General features: G+C 40.2%; 1 protein-coding gene across 1 annotated transcript in view; it reads right to left on the reverse strand.

Moving 5' to 3' along the window:
- LOC108434379 (limbic system associated membrane protein) overlaps positions 1–22,181 on the reverse strand; it is a 347,051-nt gene that overhangs the window by 84,757 nt on the left and 240,113 nt on the right. Inside the window, exon 2 of the mRNA XM_017709450.2 lies at positions 20,014–20,246. Coding sequence (XP_017564939.1) covers positions 20,014–20,246 — 233 coding nt within the window. The remainder of the gene's footprint in view (positions 1–20,013; positions 20,247–22,181) is intronic.

Consider the following 22,181-nt stretch of genomic DNA (forward strand, 5'->3'; position numbering starts at 1 on the left):
CCTCCACTTACTGGCCACTTTATTAGAAACAACAACCTTTCACTTCCACTCCCTGGCCACTTCATAAGAAACGCCTACCTTGTATTTACACTAACTGGCCACTTTATTAGAAACACATTGTACTTCCACTTACTGGCCACTTTATTGGAAACCCACTCACGGGGCCTACGTTGTATGTCCACTAATTGGCCACTTTACCAGAAACACCACTCTTGTACTACCACTCACTGGCCACTTTATTAGAAACTTCTTCCATATCATGAGCTCCACCAGGCTCATGGCTCCTCTATACAAGCGCACAATTATGGACTGTGGTCTGTGGTCTATCTGTTACTGGTGCACCACCTGAAAGGGTCCAATATACAAAAATATCTTTGGTGGTCTTTTGGTGGTCCCTTTCTATTAAATGGACTAGGTAAAGATGGGTCCTTGTGATGAACTGGCCAACAAGTGTAGGTACGATGTACATACTTCTAGTACACTAGCAATTCTGTGCACAGTTCCCACTGACTGACTACTGCGGAACACGGAGGCACTTAACCTCAACTAGCCTCATGTGTACAACTTCAGTCCCCTCCCTTCTAGGGCGTGCTTGCAAATGACAGTATGTTCACAATTCACTTTTCCTGCTGAAATGACGGTCTCTCCGCTCTCACCATCGGGCAATTATCTCCCCATGGTTTGCGACAGGAGAGGCATCACATTACGCTGATGAACTGCTTCATTCCGCCACTATCGTAATGATCAGGCATGATGCGTCCACGCTCGCAAGGTCGTTTTTGGGGGGAAGCAACAACATAAATATTTATCCATGATAGGGCCAAACATCAAAACGGACAAAAGTGCTCTTCGCTCTGCTGCTGTCGGGGACATTATCGCTTTGCTATGGCTAGCACGAGGGCATGATTGGTAATGAATACTGCATGTACGTATCCGTATCTCATCGGTGGGTGGATGTTTACCACTGAGGCCTGGCTGTGGAAGTGGGCAGTTTTGTTAATGTTCACGAACGTGGAGTGTAATATCAACACATCAATGTATCTGCACAAGCAAACGAAGCCATTTTCACACCCTTTAGCTGTTTAAGCACTGGAAAACAATGAAAATAAGCTGTAATTTATAGCTCATTTAATAGCTCATTCAAACAAGTAGAATTGTTTGGAAAGAACGAAACAATACCACATTGTGTTTGTAAGCAGAAGAGGCGATATCTGGGTAACACTTCAGTGAAGTTAAGCATTCATAAGGCTACATGACACAAGTAGTTCAGGTCAACTGATATAAACCTTAATAAACATTTATAAGGCTTATTCCTGTAAGCATCAGTCGTCAGAAAGGCTGCTTTTTCCAGTGCTGAGATTTCACCTCAGGAAGTCCTCATAAAGGTCCTCATAGGTTTATGTCAGGATGTGGACACCTGACCATCACTCCTATATAAGCTACTTTGACACCCCATTCCAAAATCACAGACATTAACAATCCCTCTTTTGGGAAACTTTCCACAAGATTTTGGACTGTACCTGTGGGAATTTGTGTCCATTCATTTTAAAAAGTTAGCAACTGATGTTGGACAAGAGGGCCTGGCTTGCAAACAACATCCCAGTTCATCCCAAAGGTGCTCAGTGGGGTTGAGGTCAGGGCTCTGTGCAGGCCTCTGGAGTTCCTCCACACCAAATTCTTCAAACCATGTCTTTATGGAGCTGCTTTAAGCACAGGGGCTGGAGCAGGAAAGGATCTTCCCCAAACTGTTCCCACAAAGGTGGAAGCACATAATAGTGTAAAATGATTTTGTATACTGCAGCATTAACATCATCCTTCACGGGAACTAAGAGACCTGGAAACAGTGCCAGCCCATCATCCCTCCTCCACCAAACATTACTGTAGGTATAGTGCATTCTGGTAGGTAGTGTTCTCCTGGTATCCACTAAATACAGATTCATCCATCAGACTGTCAGATAAGTGAAGCCATCATGTTTCCACTGCTCTAGAGTCCAGTGGTGGCATGCTTTACATTACTCCAGTCAACACTTGGCATTGCACAAAATGATATTAGGCTTGTGTGCTGCTATGCAAACCCATTGCATGGAGCTCCAGACTTGTACTGATGTTGCTTCCAGTGATAGTTTGGAACACTGTAGTGAGTGATGCAGAAGACTTTGTGGCCTACATGGCCTACTGCTTTGTGGCTAAGGTGCTGGGGCTTCCATTTCACAATAATAGCACTTACAATTGTCTAGGGCAGATCTAGTGGCCAGCAATGTCACTTGTGGCAAAGGTGCCATCCTATGGCAGCTCTTCAGCATGACCCATTCTACTGGCAGTATTTGTCTCTGGAGATTCCATGGTTATGTGTCTGATTATATATACCTTTCATTAGAAGGTGTGGCTAAACCAATGGAATTCAACAATTATTAGGGGTGTCCAGACACTTTTGGCCACATTATGTAGGTGCTCTTACACTACTGATATTTATTACATGTGAGAAAATGTCACATGCTGTCATTTCTTGAGTAATGTCAACAATGTCAGGTAAGAATTAACAATAATTGAAAGAATGGCTATCAAGAAAATAATGCAAATTAGCATGTGCCAACAATTACCTTATGATAGTTCATAACATCTGTTATGACATGGTTATGACATGGTTATGTCCATGTTATGTAGCAGGGTTCAAGTAAAGTGTTATCAAAAATTGTTCCACTGCTGGTGGAAATGGCAGCTCAATTCAGCTTGATGTTCAATTTTCCCAACTTTTGCTAATAGTCGCTGTCCTGGAATTGAGGTAAATGTTGATTTCTTTGGAAGCAGGAGTGCAGAACATCCATAGTTCAAATACAGTCAAAACAGACTATTAGAAACATTTTAAGATAAATATTCACTACCACAATCGCACAGACATGAACACCACTGTTATTGCAGTAATGCAATCACCACAGCAATGTCTGCATGGCTGGTGCCTCCATCAGTAACTGGTTACATCAGTTTAACTATGTTTAATACATATAAGAGCAATGAAACCATATTAGACCAACAGGTTCATAATGTGTGTCTGCAGGCACTTCCAAACCCAACTCACAGACAATCCTCCATCCATCCATCCATCCATCCATTGGACAATGGATGGACAATCCCATCCATCCATCCATTCCATCCATTTTCCAAGCCGCTTCTCCGTCAGGGTCGCGGGGGGGTGCTGGAGCCTATCCCAGCAGTCTTTGGGCGAAAGGCACGATACACCATACAATGGATGTCCATACAATGGATGGACAATCCCATGCCACCTAAATGACTTGATCATGATTCTGGATGTTTCTTTTTTAGTAGGTAGGAACTGTAATAGCCTTTCGCTTCTGAGAAAATCTACTCCGTCCACTGAATCATCACGGGTGTAGTGAAGTCAGACTGCATGGCTGAGCACCCATTAATTTTCTCAAAAAAGGCCTCAAAAAAGACCAGTGTCCAGACTTCTAATAACATCTCCATGTTTAGACTTTTGAAAATGCCCATTGTCAAGACATTAAATGATGCCTCCATGTTTAGACTTTTAAAAATAAACGGTGCCGGGAAAAGCCCAGTTTCCAGACTGCTGACGATTTCAGGGTCCAGCCTTTTAAAAATGTCTTTGAACTTTTAAAACATTTTGGGGAAAAAAAACTCAGTATCCAGGCTTTGGTCAACCATCAACTGCCCAGGCTTTGGGCAAATGGCCCAAAGTCTTGACTTTTGAAAATGTCTCAGTGTCCAGGGTTTAGAAAATAATCCAGTGTTGAGTCTTTGGACAACAGTCTAGTGTCCAGGCTGATGAAATTGATGTTCAGGCTTTGGGCAATAGGCCAGTGTCCAGTTTTTTGACAACAGCTGAGTGTCCACATTTTTGAAAATGGCTGAAAGTCTTGACTTTTGAAAAGACATCCACACTTTAAACAATAGCCAAGTGTTTAGACTGTTGAAAAATTACAAGTGTCCAGGCTTTGGAATAAGTCCAGACTTTTGAGGATAGCCTAAAGTCCAGACTTTTGGAAATATCACAGTGTCCAAATGTTTCAAAACAGCCCCGTAACCAGACTCTTAAGGATGGCCTAAAGACTGGACTTTTGAAAATGTCACAGTGTCTAGACTTTTGGAAATAGCCCAGAATTTCCATTTTGAGAATGGCCCAAATTCCACACTTCTGATAAATGTCCCAGTGTCCAGGTATTTGGAAATATCTCTGGAAAATAGCCCAGTATTTATACTTTTGAGAATGGCCCAAATAATTTTTTTTAAAGAAAATGTCATGGTGTCCAGACTTTGGAATTTAGCTGAGTATTATAACTTTTGAGAATGGCCCAAAGTCCACACTTTTAAAAAATGCCTCAGTGTCTGGGTGTTCGAAAATGTGCCAATGTCCAGACTTTGGAACTAGCCTAGTGTTCAGCCTTTTGAAAACTGAACAGTGTCCAGGCTTTTGAGAATGGCCCAAAGTCTTGACTTTTGAAAAGGTACCAGTGTCTAGACTTTGGACAATAGCCCAGTGTCCAGACTTTTGAGGACAGCATAATATGCAGACTTTTGGAAATTTCACAGTGTCCAAATTTTTGAAAACTGCCCAGGATCAGCCAAAGGATGGACATTTGAAAAATGTCATGGTGTCTTCATAAAAAGCCCACTATTCAGACTTTTGAGAATCGCCCAAAGTCTAGACTTTTGAAGAATGTCCCTGTGTCCAGATGTTTGAAAATGTCTGACTCTTGTCTCAGTGTCCAGATTTCGGAAATAGCCTAGTGTCCAGGCTTTTGAAAATGGACCAGCGTCCAGGCTTTTGAAAGTACACCAGTGACTAGTGACTTTTTTGAAATTGTTCCAAAACCCAAACTTTTCAAAGTGCAGCAGTGCCCAGACTTTTAAAATGGTCAGTGTACACGCTTTTAAATATAGCTCAGTGTCCAGACCTTTGCAGTGGACTTGGGCAGGCTCATTGTTCTATGATGCCCAGTAGACCCTTAGGAAAGACAAAAAAGGCTTTGAAAGAGTCATTATTCTTTTTGTTCTTACACGGAAAGAAATATCTGAAGAAGAATTCTCATTATAAAGAATCACTGAAATATAGTTCTGTGGTCAGATGCAGAGTTTTTAGAGGGCACAAAGCACTAAATGCAAGACTTTTTTCAAGATATTTTTTCTATTTTGCTCATAAATCCAGCCTAAAACCACAAAAACACAAGGGTGTCATATTTTCCAAAGCCCACTTCGGATCATAGGAATGCCTTTGCCCTTGGAGCCACCTGACACACCTGCTAGCACTGCATGCTAACGTATGGCGCCATCTAAATGCATGAGCCTTGCGTCAAGTCCAGCATAAAAAAGATAAAAGGCGGGGCGCCTCGTTTTTCCAGCGGTTTCATCCTCAGCCGACCCGAGGGGAGAAAACGGAATGCTAGATTACTCGTATCATTAAAACATCAAGGAATTGTGCTCGGGAATGGGGGCTTCAAAGGAAGTGGACAATATTGGAGTGTTAGCGGAGCCAGAGCCCCTGAGCTGGATGGTGTAGAGAGGCGGTTTGATGAGAGAGATGTTCCTCTCCTGTGCCCTCCATCTCTCTGGTGCTCCGGCTGCCACTAATGATTCCATCCGGAATGAACGCCAAAGCCTAATGCTCAAAACTAGCGTCTGCTGGCGGTGGCGCTGTTGATAATGAAGGCTCTGTTTCTCTCTCTCTTTGATATCTCTCATTCTCGCTTTGATATCTCTTTCACTCCTCCATCTGTTTTGATCTCTGCCTCTTCTTCTTCTCTCTCTCTCTCTCTCTCTCTCTCTCTCTCGCTCTCTCTCTCTAGCTGGAAAGTTGTTCCGGCCCCTGCGCGAGCAGTGCTGAAGGGTTTCTGGTGGTCTCCTGATAATTGGCAAAGGTCAGATGGATCTGCTTCTCCTCCGCTGCTCTTCAGAGCGACGCTGAGCTCGGCATGATCCCCGTAAATACCATCACATTGTGCTTTAGGGATAAATACAGCGGCTATAAATATTTAATAACACATTATGCAGCTTCATGAAAGGACTTCACTACCTGACATACAGAGAGAGAGAGAATATGAGAGAGGGAGAGAAAGAGGAGAGTAATAGAGTGAGGAGTAAAGAGAATGAGGGAGAGAGAGGAAGAAAGAGAGAGTGAAAGAGGAGAGGAGAGAGATAATGTGAGAGAGGGATAGAAAGAGTAATAGAGTGAGGAGCAAAGAATGAGGGAGAGAGAGAGGAAGACAGACAGTGAGAGGAAAGAAGGAGAAAGAGAGGGTAGAGAGAGAGGAAGAGGTGGAGAAAGAAAAAGAAAAGAAAAAGCTGGAAGGAGTGAGAGAGACAGAACGAGATGATGAAAGAGAAAGAGTGGAAGTGTGCTAGAGTGAAGGACAAAGAGAATCGGAGAAAAGAAGCAGAGGAAGACAATAAGAGTGGAGAGAGAGTGGGAGAGAAAGAGGAAGAGAAAGAGGGAGAGAGAGTCAGAAAAAGAGGAACACAGAGGAGAGAAATAGAGCAAAGAAAGGGAAAGAGAGAGAGAGACAGAGACAGAAACAAACATGAAAAGAAAAAAGAAAGAAAAAGGAAAAGAGAGAGAAAATAAAAAGAGATAGGGAGAGAAAAGGAAGAGGAAAGGGAGAAAGAAACAAAGAGAGAGGGAGAGAAAACAGACAGAGAGATAGAGAGAGCACGGAAAAGAGAGAGGTAGAGTGAGGGACAAAGAGAATGAGGGAGAGAGAGAAAGACAATGAGAGAGGAGAATGGAGAGAGTGAGAGAGAGTGAGAGAGGCAGAGACAGAGAGAGAGAGAGAGAGAGAGGAGCGATAGCGGCAGAGACAGAGTGAGAGAGAGAAAGAGTGAGAGAGAGCGAAAGAGTGAAAGAATGAGAGAGCGAAGGAGAGAAAGAGAGAGAGAGGGCGAGAGAGACAGAGAGAGAGAGTGAGAGAGAGAAATAGAGAGAGAGAGAGAGGCAGAGACAGAGAGAGAGAGAGAGAGAGGCGAGAGAGGCAGAGACACAGAGAGAGAGAGAGAGAGAGAGAGAGAGAGAGAAATAGAGAGAGAGAGAGGCAGAGACAGAGAGAGAAAGAAAGAGTGAGAGAGAGAGAGAGAAAGAGTGAAAGAAAGAGAGAGGGAGAGAGAAAGAGAGAGAGAGGACGAGAGAGACAGAGAGAGAGAGTGAGAGAGAGAGAAATAGAGAGAGAGAGAGAGAGGCGAGAGAGGCAGAGACACACAGAGAGAGAAAGAGAGAGAGAGAGAGAGGGGTGAGAGAGAGAGAGAGAGAGAGAGAGGGGCGAGAGAGGGGGGCGAGTGAGAGAGAGAGAGAGACAGAGAGAGAGAGGGACGAGAGAGGCAGAGACACAGAGAGAGAGGGGGCAAGAGAGACAGAGAGAGAGAGATAGAGAGAAAGAGTGAGAGATTGAGAGAGAGAGAGACAGAGAGAGAGAGACAGAGAGAGAGAGAAAGAGAGAGAGGCAGTAATTGTACAGTGCCGGGCTGTAGGAGTCAGTAATGAGCTGAAAGTTGTCGTCGTATTCGTCCTGCAGACGTTACAGATATTCAAACACTCCCGGCAGCGTCTCTGTTTCCACTGCAGAGCGTCGCCTTCACTCGACACCAAACACAGACAGTCGCTCGCTCTGAGGCAACAAAACCCGCTCAGAGGTCTGTAATTAACGAGTGGCATAATTCTGTCGATAATGAAAAGCTGTATTAATCTGTGCCTCATGCCTCAATCCCTGATCTAGGCTGGCTGCAGTGGGGGGTGGGGTGGTGAAGTGGGGTGGAGAGGGGGCGAACAGCCAACTTCAGTTTTCTAACAGGAGGAGTGCTGAAGTCTGGAAATGGCAACTGTTAGGGGTACAGAATGTGTTTAACTCTGGAAGGCTGATGACTTCTATATGCAGTTATTCACTATGATCACAGAATGCATTTGAGGTCTCCCATTGGTCAGGCCTTCAGGAGCCTATATGAACTTCCCATCTGTAGTTATTTGAAACAAATTGTGTGGAAAGTACAGATTCTAATCTTTTAATAGGCACCGCATTTGTCTTTGTTAGCAGATGATCTATCTTTGATTGTTGCTTAAATCTGATGAAATGTTAAATGTTCTTTACATTTTTTTTACGTTCATATTTAGTGACTTAAACCCATCGACACAGAATATAATACTGTTGCTGGAACAAATCATCTAAAATGGTAACTTTACAGGAGAAGGAAAAAACGACTTGACTTTTAACGTAAGTCAATGGAAGCAGAATATTTTTCAAGGCATTTTGGGATTTTTCTGCTTGTCCATTCATCAGGAATCTTATACATAATGTAAAAGGCAAAAAGTATTTTAAAAATTGGTCAAAACTTAAAAAAAAGAAAGTTCTTGTAATTTTTTGCATAAGTGTGTAATTAAATAATGCGTGACACGATGAAACCAGTGAAGAACCCGTAGGGCCTACTTTAGTCTTTTAGAGAAGGCCTAATTGAGAACTACAAAGTAAACATCTCTAATTTATTCATTTTTATTTAAAAGTGATATATTCATAATAATATTCATTGGATTTGCGTGTTGTTTTTCAACTCTGCAAGGATGGATATAATACTCTTGATTGATAGTTAGATTTTGGTTTGAAAGGGTTATACACCCATTGGAAAACTGTCTAATCTGAATTTTTGTCTCTGGTTGTATAGGTTGATATAGTGAGCTCTCCCATTGATTAGGCCTTCAGGAGGGGACAGAAGGCCTTAGGCATTAGATTAACTACCATTGAAGTGAGAAAAGAATCAACAAGTCATGTCTTGATTTACTGTGGGACCAGTTTTGTGAAGAGAAATGTCACTCAAGCTCTTCTGGAAGTTCTAGATGTGCCACTAACCACAAATATGTTCTACAACCCCAATTCCAATGAAGTTGGGACGTTGTGTAAAACATAAATAAAAACAGAATACAATTATTTGCGAATCCTTTTGAACGTATATTCAATTGAATACACTACAAAGACAAGATATTTAATGTTCAAACGGATAAACTTAACAGTTTTTTTGCAAATATTAACTCATTTTGAATTTGATGTCTGCAACACGTTCCAAAGAAGTTGGGACAGGGGACAGGGGCGTGTTTACCACTGTGATACATCACCTTTCCTTTTAACAACATTCAATAAGCGTTTGGGAACTGAGGACACTGTTGAAGCTTTGTAGATGGAATTCTTTCTCATTCTTGCTTGATGTACAATTTCAGTTGCTCAACAGTCCGGGGTCTCCGTTGTTGTATTTTGCGCTTTATAATGCGCCACACATTTTCAGTGGGAGACAGGTCTGGACTGCAGGCAGGCCAGTCTAGTACCCACACTCTTTTACTACAAAGCCACGCTGTTGTAACACATGCAGAATGTGGCTTGGTGTTGTCTTGCTGAAATAAGCAGGATGTCCCTGAAAAAGACGCTGCTTGGATGGCAGCAGATGTTGCTCCAAAACCTGCATGTACCTTTCAGCATTAATGGGGCCTTCACAGATGTGCAAGTTACCCATGCCATGGGCACTAACACACCCCCACACCATCAGAGATGCTGGCTTTTGAACTTTGCGCTGATAACAATCCAGAGAGTCCTTTTCCTCTTTGGCCAGGAGGACACGATGTCCATGATTTCCAAAACAATTTGAAATGTGGACTCGTCAGACCACAGGACACTTTTCCACTTTGCGTCAGTCCATCTCAGATGAGCTCAGGCCCAGAGAAGCCGGCGGTGTTTCTGGGTGGTGTTGATATTTGGCTTCGCTTTGCATGGCAGAGTTTTAACCTGCACTTGTAGATGGAGCAACAAACTGTGTTCACTGACAGAAGTGTTCCTGAGCCCATGTGATAATATCCGTTACAGAATGATGTCGGTTTTTAATGCAGTGCCGCCTGAGGGATCGAAGGTCACGGGCATTCAATGTTGGTTTTCTGCCTTGCCGCTTACTTGCAGAGATTTCTCCAGATTCTCTGAATCTTTTGATGATATTATGGACTGGAGATGATGAAATGCACATTGAGAAACGTTCTTAAACTGTTGGACTATTTGCTCACGCAGTTGTTCACAAAGTGGTGAACCTCACCCCATCCTTGCTTGTGAACGACTGAGCCTTTCAGGGATGCTCCCTTTATACCCAATCATGACACTCACCTGTTTTCAATTAACCTGTTCACCTGTGGAATGTTCCAAACAGGTGTTTTTTGAGCATTCCTCAACTTTCCCAGTCTTTTGTTGCCCCTGTCCCAACTTCTCTGGAACATGTTGCAGGCATCAAATTCAATATGAGTGAATATTTGCAAAAAACAATAAAGTTTATACGTTTGAACATTAAATATCTTGTCTTTGTAGTGTATTCAGTTGAATACAGGTTGAAAAGAATTAGCTAATCATCGTATTCTGTTTTTATTTATGTTTTACACAACATCCCAAATTAATTGGAATTGGGGTTGTAGATATGTCACAGTCAACTAAATTTGAACGGTTGTCTAACCCGGTTTTCAGGTAGTTGTTAGGAATGGATAGCAGCAATGCTTAATGCCTCAAACTTCATATAAAACAATGTATGTCTTTAACAGGCTTCAAATGTTCATGTTTAACCTAGAACAGTAAAAAAAAAAAGTTACTTTTAATTGCTGTTAGCTTAGTACTTACATACTGCTCGAATCCCATAGGGATGCTAGCAGAACTTAGCATTATTGTTTCTTGATCATGTATTGACATTTATGATCCAAACTGAAGGCCTAGCCCTAAGCACCACTGAATGACAATAATAACCCAATTAACTGATATCTATTAGAGACACATAACATGTTTATATCACAGTTATAAATGCTTTATAACCAACACAAAGCACTATGAATATTTTTCATTAATTACAGACTGTAGCCAATCCATTGCTGCACAGATTATCAGCCCCCCATATCATTCCTCCTTGACCAGTTTCTGGTCTACTGTTGTGCAGGTATTATTTGGGTGGTGGTCCATTCCTAGCTGTTTTTAAACACTTATTGGTCACTTTATTAGAATCCCTAGACCTTGTGGACTCCACCCTGATGGTGCGACTGTAGACCACGCCATTGGTCCTATGGTGGACCTGATTAGTAGGTGTTTATACACGTATAAAAGTGGTAGGTGAGTAGAAGTATTTTAGGTGGTCTTTATTTTGTAGGCTACATTTCAGCGTCACAATCCAAAAGATCTGCTTGATTTTCATCAAAAGCAAAAAGAAAAGAAAAAATGAAAAGAAATCTGGGCCTTTGACATTTGTGTGATCCTGCGATTAGTCAAAACACTTGGAGAACACTTGTGTTGATTGGACCTGGAGCTCACAGTGCACACAACACTGTTTGTGAAAAACACTCATTCACTGAGTGGCAATGTTATGACTGAGAATCATCTGGAGATGAAAGAAATGAAGAAATGATCAAATTCAGAGTAACTGGTCAGTAAAATGAATTAGCTTGTGGAACCAGATCGTTCTGTGAGCTGCAGTGTTTCCTATCACTGTATAAAAGAAGCTCAATGCTGCCTTTATTTTAAACTTTATTTTAACTTGGTTGTTCAGAAGGGTTAATTTGTGACACAAGAATCTGAATGTTCTGCTTTGTTAGTTCATACTGCTTATCTTTCAAACTAAATGTGAAGACAGCTTATGAGGCATTCAAAGGCAGGAAATGCCTGGATCTGACTTGGGTACGGCCAAAGCAAACTTGGGAAATGGTAGGGGTATAAATTTACATCAATGCATTGTCACAGATGAATTGGTCTGAAGGTGGTAATTCAATAAAATATAAATTTTTTGGCAAAAAAAAAAGAATTCAGTACAATTTTTGGTTTGTTGATTTCTATACTCCTACTTCCTCTAGCGCAGTCATGCCAAGCTTGGTTTTTGGCCTTTGATGCACAAATTGCATAGAAACTCTGTATTATGTGTATTATTTCAACTTTAAAATGTTTTTAACTCCTTTTTGGCAACTGTGTCTTTTAAAAACGTAGTTGATTTAGAGATAATTTATTTCCTTAACTTTTTACAAGAGAAATTTGAAAACAATCACTGAATAATTCATAGTAGATACTAAACATTTCATAGTGTTTACTGAACACTGCATAGTAAATACTAAATATTTCATAGTAATCACTGAATAATTCATATTAGATACTAAATACTTCAGAGTAGTTACTGAATAATTCAAAATAGTTACTAAATAATTCATAGTAGATACTAAATTGTGTCTAAAACTAGTGTCAATTGTTCAGTAACTACAATGAAGTATTCAGTATATGCTTGAATTACTCAGCAAGTACTATGAAGTATTTAGTATCTACTACGAATTTTTCAGTATGTACTATGACATATTTAGTATCTACTATGAATTTTTACATAACTATTGCAAATTATTTAAACTTTTTACCTTGGGGGCCAAAGTGTAATGTCTAGGGTGGGCCGAGGTCTACCAAGACAACACAGCTAGCTAACAATTTGTTAGTCTTAAATGTTTCACATTGCCTCTCTAGTATATTCAGTATATCATACCTGTCCAAAAAAAAAAGAAAAAGAATAAATAAAAACTATATCCAATTTTGAGCACTGAGGCTTGGAATAAAATCTTTTTACATTGACTTACATTAATTCCTGAAAATCCCAGTCTTATTACATACTATTATTCAGTAACTGCAGACACTTCAGTGCAAACTGGGTGAGCTGTTCTTGGGTTATAAGTGTGAATTAAAACTTTGGTCCCACTGTCTGGCCCTGGCCATTTACAGGCTATTAACAACATGTTTAACATTATTCAGAATTTTACCAAAATTGCCAAATCAAATTGAATTTGGTTGAATTTGAGATTTTATGAATGGTTTACTATAGAACTGTAATCAAATCCAATCGTTGTGAGGTCAGATTTACTCAGTATGTGAAATACCCCCTGGTATTCAAGGGGTCCCATGTTAGCTGGCTGCTCTAAATCATTGTCTGGCTGCTAATTCATTCACCATAGCAGTGCTGATGCTAACTTTAGTGGCAACAAAATAATTGATTTAACATTTCAACTTCTAGTTTGGTAATACAATCTTCCTCACATTAGTTGAGCTCTAACACATCTCTTTTGTCTTCAGAAATGTTTGGAATTTTCTTCAGAAATTGATTTATTTGTCTTTAGAAAAAAAAAATCAGAAATTCACTGTTTTGTCTTCAATTTTTGGGGGGAATTTTCTTCAGAAATTCACTCTTTTGTCTTAAGACTTTTTTGGGATTTTCTTTAGAAATTCACTCCTTTGTCTTCTTCCATTTCCATCCATTTTCAAAGCCGCTTCTCCGTCAGGGTCGCCAGGGGATGCTGGAGCCTATCCCAGCAGTCTTCGGGCGGAAGGCAGGACACACCCTGGACAGTCCATCACAGGGCAGACAGACAGACAGTCACTCACACCTAGGGGCAATTTAGCATGTCCAATTGGCCTGACTGCATGTCTTTGGACTGCGGGAGGAAACCGGAGAACCCGGAGGAAACCCACGCAGACACAGGGAGAACATGCAAACTCCAAACAATTTGCACTAGTTACTAAATAAAATTTAGTATCTACTATGAATTATTTAGTAACTATTTTAAATCATTCAGTAACTACTATGACGTATTTAGTATTTACTATGAAGTATTCAGTAAATACTATGAAGTGTTTAGCATCTATTATGAATTATTCAGTTATTCACTATTCAAGTTTCTATTGGACCCTGGTCACCCGGCCGGGGAATCGAACCAGGCCCTCCTCGCTGTGAGGCGACAGCGCTACCCACCACGCCACCCTGCCGCCCTCTTTTGTCTTCAGAAATTCAAAATTTTGTTTTCAGCATATTTTTGGAATTTTCTTCAGAATTTCACTCTTTCCACCAGATTTACCAAAGGACAAGTTTTCAGCAAAAATAATGACCTTTTTCTGGAATTTGTATTTTTGTGTTTATTTCTATCTAGTGAATATGTTATATATATATATATATATAAAATGTATATATGTATGTATATATTATAATATATATATATATTATGTTTATTTTCAGGGACCTGTCAGAATCTTGTGGTCCAAGAGGTTAATTAGGGGTTCCTGGACTCTACAGGCCCAACTGTATTTCACACCTTGGATTTACTCCCCAGTTTGGCCATAGAAATGCCCTGACTGAACAGACTAGCCAGTCTCTCTGCTTTTTTGGAAGCAGGAAAGGAAAGAGCCAGGGGAGAACAGTGCAGTCTGTCCTGAAACAAGGGAACAGTGTGTTGGACTGAAATAGAGAAACTGGCACAGAGTACACAGGTTTACACCTGCAGAGTGAAAGATGACATGAAAGAAACTCAGCCAAACTCCATAATCCTGTTATAACACTGACAAATGATACATATCCTGACTCATGTCATCTCTGAAACCCTGCTTATAACTCCTTTCATGCATCTTTTACCTCAGGATTCTATCTAGAAGCACATAAAATACAGTTGTAAATACACTGAAAACCGAATACTCAAATACTTCAGGACTTGGCAGTCAGGTATTACATGCTATCCTTGCCATTAACCTTTATTCAACTAAATATCTTTTAAATTCAAATAAACTTTCAGCTCAACCTTTAGAACCCAGATACACTCTGAACAATAATGTTTTTTTGGCCTTTGATGCACAAACTCTGTACTATGTGTATTGTTTCAACTTTAAAATGTTTTAAATACCTTTTTGGCAACTGTGTCTTTTAAAAATGTAGTTGATTTAGAGATCATTTATTTCCATAACTTTTTACAATAGAAACTTGAATAGTGAATAACTGAATAATTCATAATAGATACTAAACACTTCATAGTATTTACTGAATACTTCACAGTAAATACTAAATACGTCATAGTAGTTACTGAATGATTTAAAATAGTTACTAAATAATTCATAGTAGATACTAAATTTTATTTAGTAACTAGTGCAAATTGTTCAGTAACTACAATGAAGTATTCAGTATATGCTTTGAATTACTCAGTAACTACTATGAAGTGTTTAGTATCTACTATGAATTATTCAGTAACTACTATGAATTAGCCCTGCGATGGGCTGCTGACCTGTCCAGGGTGTATCCTGCCTCCTGCCCGATGACTGCTGGGATAGGCTCCAGCACCCCCCTTGGAAAATGGAAGGATGGATGGATGGATGGATACTATGAAGTATTTAGTAACTACTATGAATTTTTCAGTAACTAGTGCAAATTATTCAGTAACTACTATGAAGTATTTAATATCTACTATGAATTTTTCAGAATCTACTTTGAGTTACTCAGTAACTACTATGATGTACTTAGCATCTACTATGGATTTTTCCATAACTAGTGCAAATGATTCAGTAACTACTATGAAGTATTTAGTCTATACAATTAATTTTTCAGTATCTACTATGAATGATTCAGTAACTTGTGTAAATTACTTAGTAACTACTATAAATGATTCAGTATGTATAATGATTTGCAAGCATCCAGTATCTAAAATGTATTATTCAGTTTCTACTTAATAACAGTGAAACTAACTTGTAAGTTCTGCAGTTATGAAGTGAGAAATTGAAGCATGGACCAACAATTGTCCCTTCACAGTAGGGATTAAAGGTAAATAAGCATAAACCTACAAACAATACCAACCTGGCACACAAAAACACATCTCCTAAAAGCAAGAAAAAGAAACAAAAGCTGGCTCCAACAATCTGTAAGGGAACACAGCCTGCCATAAGGCAGCCCAGTGGGCGAGCTAGACGCCCGAGCGGAGTGGTGGGCAACACTCACTGGTGAAACAGCAGTTCCTCTGAGCTGTGGAAAAGACAAAGCCACTGAGCTGCAGTCTCTGGTAAAAAGCCTGCGGAGAACCCACATGGTTCGTTACACTTGCTGGCAAAATGCAGTGAGTTGGGCGAATGGAAAAAACAGAATGGACAGGCATCAAGCTGAGCTCCTGGTGATTCCCACAATGAGGTGAGAGACGCTGACACGCTTCAAGCACTCATCCAGATCTCAGCTCAAACCAGCTCTAAACCTGCTGTGGGTCTTCAGGGACTGAAGATCTCCTATACATCATTTAAATGAAAAGTTCCTAAATGGTTCTAGGTGTGGATGTACAGTTTCAAGCCAAGAACAGTCAATTATAGAAAATATATATTAATTTCTTTTCTCACTTTTTTCCACCTTCACACATCTCATTTAGTAGAATAGTTCTATAACTACCTGCTAAAATGTAACCAACAAAATGTTGTGGAACTGTACTAAGAAGCCAAGAACCAAACTTTTAAAAAAGATGGTTCTTCAAGGGTTCTTAAGAAAAGAATGTAATTCTAAATAGAACCAGGAACACTCAAAACACCCTTTACATGATTAAAGGGGTCCTTGCATTGGAAAGGTTCTTCAGATTGCAGATTGCAGAGTGCTGTGTATGGTTCTAGATTATAAACTTTTTGAAAAGGGTTCTATATAGCACCAGAAATGTTTCTGCTATTCTTACTATGTCAAGCCTCTAACAACAGAAGAACCATTTTTAGAACCCATATGCACCAATTCTCTTTCAATCTAAAGAGCCCTTTTACCATGCAAAAAAACCTTTTTATTATGCAAATGCATGTTCTTTTCATGTTCAAGGTTCTATATAGAACCATTTTCTTTACTAACGAACTATTGAAGAACCATCTTTTTAAGTTAGCATTTTGTTTTGAGGGAATTCTTCTGGTTTTTTATGTCTGCATGAGAAAAAAAAGAAGTAAACAAAATTATTTATAGTTTGATGTGAAATGCTTTTTCAAGAAATGAGTCTCAGCACAATGGTGGTGATAGGAACCAGACATCCACCTCTAAAAGCTCCCTCACAGAAAGATATTACATGAAATGGTCATGATTTCACTGCCTGATATCTGAGACATTTTTGATAGGTTTGAGAAGATTTTGGCCTCAAACATATTGTAAAATCTATTCATGGTGGAGGGATACATGCACAGTATTTTATGGCAATGTCCAGCATAGTTTTCCAAATGTTCCAATTGTCACCAATATTCCATAAAAAAACAAAAACTCACATAGGCTGACTTGTGGTTTTAGATAAGAAACAAAATGGCTATGTTTGTGTCGTAGCCATGGCGACCTGTGGTTTCTATCACCACCACTGTGAAGAAATCTGACTTTCTCTACAGCCAACCAAACAGTAGTGACGTCTAGGTTCAGGGTTCCTGTGTTGTAGCATTGATAGCACCTCCAGGCTGTGTGAGTGAAGTAGCAGCGAGGTTCCTCCTGATGGTTCCTCTCCTTTATTTACTTCCCACAATGAACCACACAGTGAAAGGAATAACGCAGAACTCACTATTAGTTTGTCTCTGAAGATGAACAGCATTTGCATTCACTTCGTTTTGTCAAGTGCTGTGCCTGTACAGTTGCTATACATCCTTTATTATACGCTGTGCAGCCGTGCCAATACCATTGGCATTAATCTCCGGGGAAATTTGCAAGTCCAACAGTATCGCTCCTAATTGTACAAAGATTTATGGTTTTAAGAAAAAAAATCCTCTATACAATGCAACACAAAAGAGTAATGAACACGTTCCTGCTTAGGAAATGAGAATGGGCACTCTTCACCCTCCCCGGAGGCGGCAGGCATAAATCTTACCTGGGCTTTGCCAAAAACATTTCAAACAGAGCAGACGCCACCAACTATCACTCCCCCCCAAAAAAGAGGATGCAGTCCAAGGGCAAAAAACAAGTCTTGCAAAGTCTTTAGCTCCAGTAAAACTTTGTAGCAAAAAAATTACAGCTGAAAAAAGATCCTATTAGGTGAAACTGCTTCTTTGGAATCTTTCTTTAATACTGCAGTTGAAACTGTTTGTTTCTCTGACAGTAAGAAACCCGGAAACCGTACGAAAGCAGGCCCTAACCAGTGTGAAATGAATGCTGGGCAATTAGGGCGTCAGCAAAGAAAGCTGCACGCCGTGAGCGGTTAACACAATAGAAATGAACAGCTAATGCATTCGCTGACTCTATGGATTCGGGAACAAGTGCACAAATTGTTCTTATGGATCCTTCCTGCTGCTTAGCGGTATTGACTGCAGTGTGAGCCACAGCCTATTAGCAGCTCATTGCAGGAGTAGATGTGTTTGAGATACAAGACATTAGCCTGCTAATCCCTTTCTCCAGGAGCTCTTCACCCTGCTGTAAACTCAAAACAGAGGAGTCCGACATTTTTTCAAAGACTCATTTTCCAAGAGTTGGAACGCAGTGCGAATTTATAGTGAATGAAGGTGCATTCCGGCCTGAAACTTTGCATTTGCAACATTATTTTTCACTTTCTGTAGCATCTCTCAGCATCATCTGATAGAATTCACCATTTTATATCTATTTATATTTTCTGACTACAATTCCCAGCATGCACTGTGCAAATACATCATACAAACATACCTTTGGGAATCCCTGTGGTGTCAACCAATCCTGACTACTCATCTATAGGCAATACAAATGTAATATTTGGCTTCTGTTCTTTTCAATAGATGAGTTTTTTTGTCAAGAACCGTTTTCAAGTCTGAAGAACCTCCACGTCATGTAGAAATGGTTCTTTTGATGAACCATTTTCAATTTCTTGAGTATCTCTTAAAGAGATGGTTCTTTAAAGTTCAGTTTTTGTAATTGAGATGTGAGAGTGTCAAGAACAAATTTAAAGTCTAAACAACCTCTACATCATCTAAATGTTCTGGGAAAAACTCTTGGTCCAGAACTTTACAATAACTTCATACACTGTCAAAAATAAGGGGGTTCTTTTCATACCACATTCAAAAACCTTTTGACTGACAGTTCTTTAGAGAACTGTTTTTGTAATTGAGATGTGAGAGTATGATGAATGATTTTAAAGTGTTAAGAACCTCCACAAAAACTTAAAGAACCCTTAAAATGATATGCAGCCTGTACATTATGTAAAGTTTCTTCAAACCTTCAAAAGGTTCTTCACACTCACACATTTCTTTAACAAAAATGGTCCTGTAGGGAACCAAAAGTAGTTCTTCCAAACAACGAACTGTTTAAGTGAGAAACCTCTTTTTAAAAACATGGTTCTTTAGGGCAGTAGTTCTCAAATGGTTCTCCGGGGATGTCCAGATGGTCCACATTTTTGCTTCATCCCTTTATATTGAAGGCAGGTTGGAGCCAAAATCTAGACTGCTGGGGACTCCTTGAGGACCAGTCTGAAAACCACGGCTTTAGAGAATCAAAAGTGGTTCTATTATTGCACCACTTAAAGAACTCTTTGCTGGTTCTTCTATTTTTTCAAGAGTTTAAACAGTCTGCCTTCAAGTATTTGCCACCAAAGGCCAGAAAACATCTAAAGGCTAATGCAGCGCCCTTTAGGATGCGAGCAGACATATTTACAACAGCTATAGCTGTGGTTAATTTTAGCCAGAGTTTCCCTACATGTTCAGCAGAAGGAGGGCTCAGTGTTGCCTTCAGATCTTGACAAGATAATTAGAGCATAAATGAAACAGCTGGAATAATTCCCACAGATAGTGTGTGTTTTTGCTCCTTTTCGCTCTAGTTGACGGACCAGAGTGAACCGTGTAATACTGAACGCTTTGAGCGGCTTAATGACGCATATTCACAGTATCTCACCCGCATATCAGAAATCCCTTCCCATCATATCTGAAGACTGACACCTAAAACATTTACCGGCATATCGCTGCAACGCCTTTTGTGTCAAAACGCCACTCTGGCTTAACTTGTCATAAGATCATACAACAAAGCAGGCCTTATCCAACGAATAAACCTCGCCACTCAATTCCCCTCCTCACAACGCATATTTAAATCTGCGTCTACTTGACAGGCTGGGAAACGGAGTCCTTGGTGGCGTAAGGCAAGTCCTTGTCAGAGGCATTTGGCTTTGAGGCATTAAGACTGCAGCAGCGGGAATGACAACAGACACTTGATAACAGATGATGTGCTGTCGGGGGACTGACGGGTTGTCAATCACTCCACTACCTGGCTCACTAAACTCACCTTGGACGATGAGGTAGACCTGGGAGGTCTTGGACTGCTGCTTGGTCTGGATGGAGCAGGTGTAGGGCCCCTCGTCATACACGTCCACTTTCTGGATGCGAAGACTGTACTCCAGCTGGCCCTTGGTCACCAGGTCCACGCGAGGGTCCAGGGACCATTTATCCTCCCCGGCAAAGATGATGTTGGAGCGGTTAAGCCAGGCCACTTTGGAGACCTTGTCATCCACGTAACACCTGGGAGGAGAGATGTTAGGACAATGCATGAGATCATGAGGGAACAACACGTGGAATGACTTTGACAGTGTACAGTTTATTGTTCCATTTGACTTGTCAACTTTACTCAAAACTGATTTTCCTTGTGTATTTACAGTTCAGAATGTTTATGTCTATGAACCATACAAATCAGTTAATAACATCAACCAACATTGACTGCTATAGGCAAATAAATGCAAGCGTGATATTTGGATTTCAGATTTTTAATATGTGGTTCTTTTAAGAACCATTCTTTTAAGTGTGTGAGTAGGAAGAACCATCACGTTTAAAGAAACTACACATAATGTAAATGTTCTAGAAAGAGCTCTTTAGTTGGTGTGAAGCCTTTAGGTTCTGTGGAGGTTCTTTATGCATATTCCAATGGTTCTTCACGCTCTCACTCATTTATAAATGTGTTGCTTCAGGGACACAAACATAACACTTAATTTGTGGCACCTTCTTTTGAGTGAGTGTACTCACAAATCTATTACCAAAAATGGTTCTTCTCTCTAAAATTGATGGTTAATGACAGCCCTATATCAGAGTCTCAGAGCACCACTTTGCATGTCTCTATTACGGCAGTATTGAATCCACAAAATCCCATAGTAGAAGACATGTTACTTAAAAAAACACAAATGAAGTTAGATGATAGATAGATAGTCCATAATATCATCAAAAGATTCAGAGAATCTGGAGAAATCTCTGCAAGTAAGCAGCAAGTAAGTGAAAACCAACAATGAATGCCCGTGACATTCGATCCCTCAGGCGGCACTGCATTAAAAACCGACATCATTCTGTAACGGATATTACACATCCTCTTTGGTCCAGAGGACACAATGTCCATGATTTCCAAAAACAATTTGAAATGTGGACTCGTCAGACCACAGGACACTTTTCCACGTTGCATCAGTCCATTTCAGATGAGCTTGGGCCCAGAGAAGCCGGCAGCGTTTCTGGGTGTTGTTGATATGTGGCTTCGCTTTGCATGGCAGAGTTTTAACTTGCACTTGTAGATGGAGCGACGAACTGTTTTCACTGAAAGTGGTTTTTTGAAGTGTTCCTGAGCCCATGTGGGAATATCCGTTACAGAATGATGTCAGATTTTAATGCAGTGCTGCCTGAGGGATCGAAGGTCACAGGCATGCAATGTTGGTTTTCTGCCTTGCCACTTACTTGCAGAGATTTCTCCAGATTCTCTGAATCTTTTGATGATATTATGGACTGTAGATGATGAAATCCCTAAATTCCTTGCAATTGCTCGTTGAGAAATGTTGCTCTTAAACTATTTTCTCACGCAGTTGTTCACAAAGTGGTGAACCTCACCCGTCCTTGCTTGTGAACGACTGAGCCTTTCAGAGATGCTCCCTTTATACCCAATCATGACACTCACCTGTTTCCAATTAACCTGTTCACCTGTGGAATGTTCCAAACAGGTGTTTTTTGAACATTCCTCAACTTTCACAGTGTTTTGTTGCCCCTGTCCCAACTTCTTTGGAACATGTTGAGGCATCAATTTCAAAATGAGTGAATATAAATACAATAAAGTTTATCCGTTTGAACATTAAATGTCTTGTCTTTGTAGTGCATTCAATTGAATATAGGTTGAAAAGATTTTGCAAATCTTCGTATTCTTATTTTTTTCGTTTTTATTTATGTTTTACACAACGTCCCAAATTCATTGGAATTGGGGTTGTAGATACTGATCCAGAAGAAAATTTAGCATCTACCAGAAGTGCAAATAGTGCAAAACTGACAGCGCAAATGGAGAGACATGGGCCTTGTGTTGTGCATGTGCTGCCAACTTGGTCATCTTTATGTATCTATAACACAAGAAACGTAAGATATGGGCTCCGTGCAGAGGTGATGATTGCAACTAGGGGTCACATTGTTTTCAGCACAAATACAGCAATTTTCTTT

Source organism: Pygocentrus nattereri, chromosome 17 (genome assembly GCF_015220715.1).
Source record: "Pygocentrus nattereri isolate fPygNat1 chromosome 17, fPygNat1.pri, whole genome shotgun sequence".
Classification (NCBI taxonomy): Eukaryota; Metazoa; Chordata; class Actinopteri; order Characiformes; family Serrasalmidae; genus Pygocentrus; species Pygocentrus nattereri.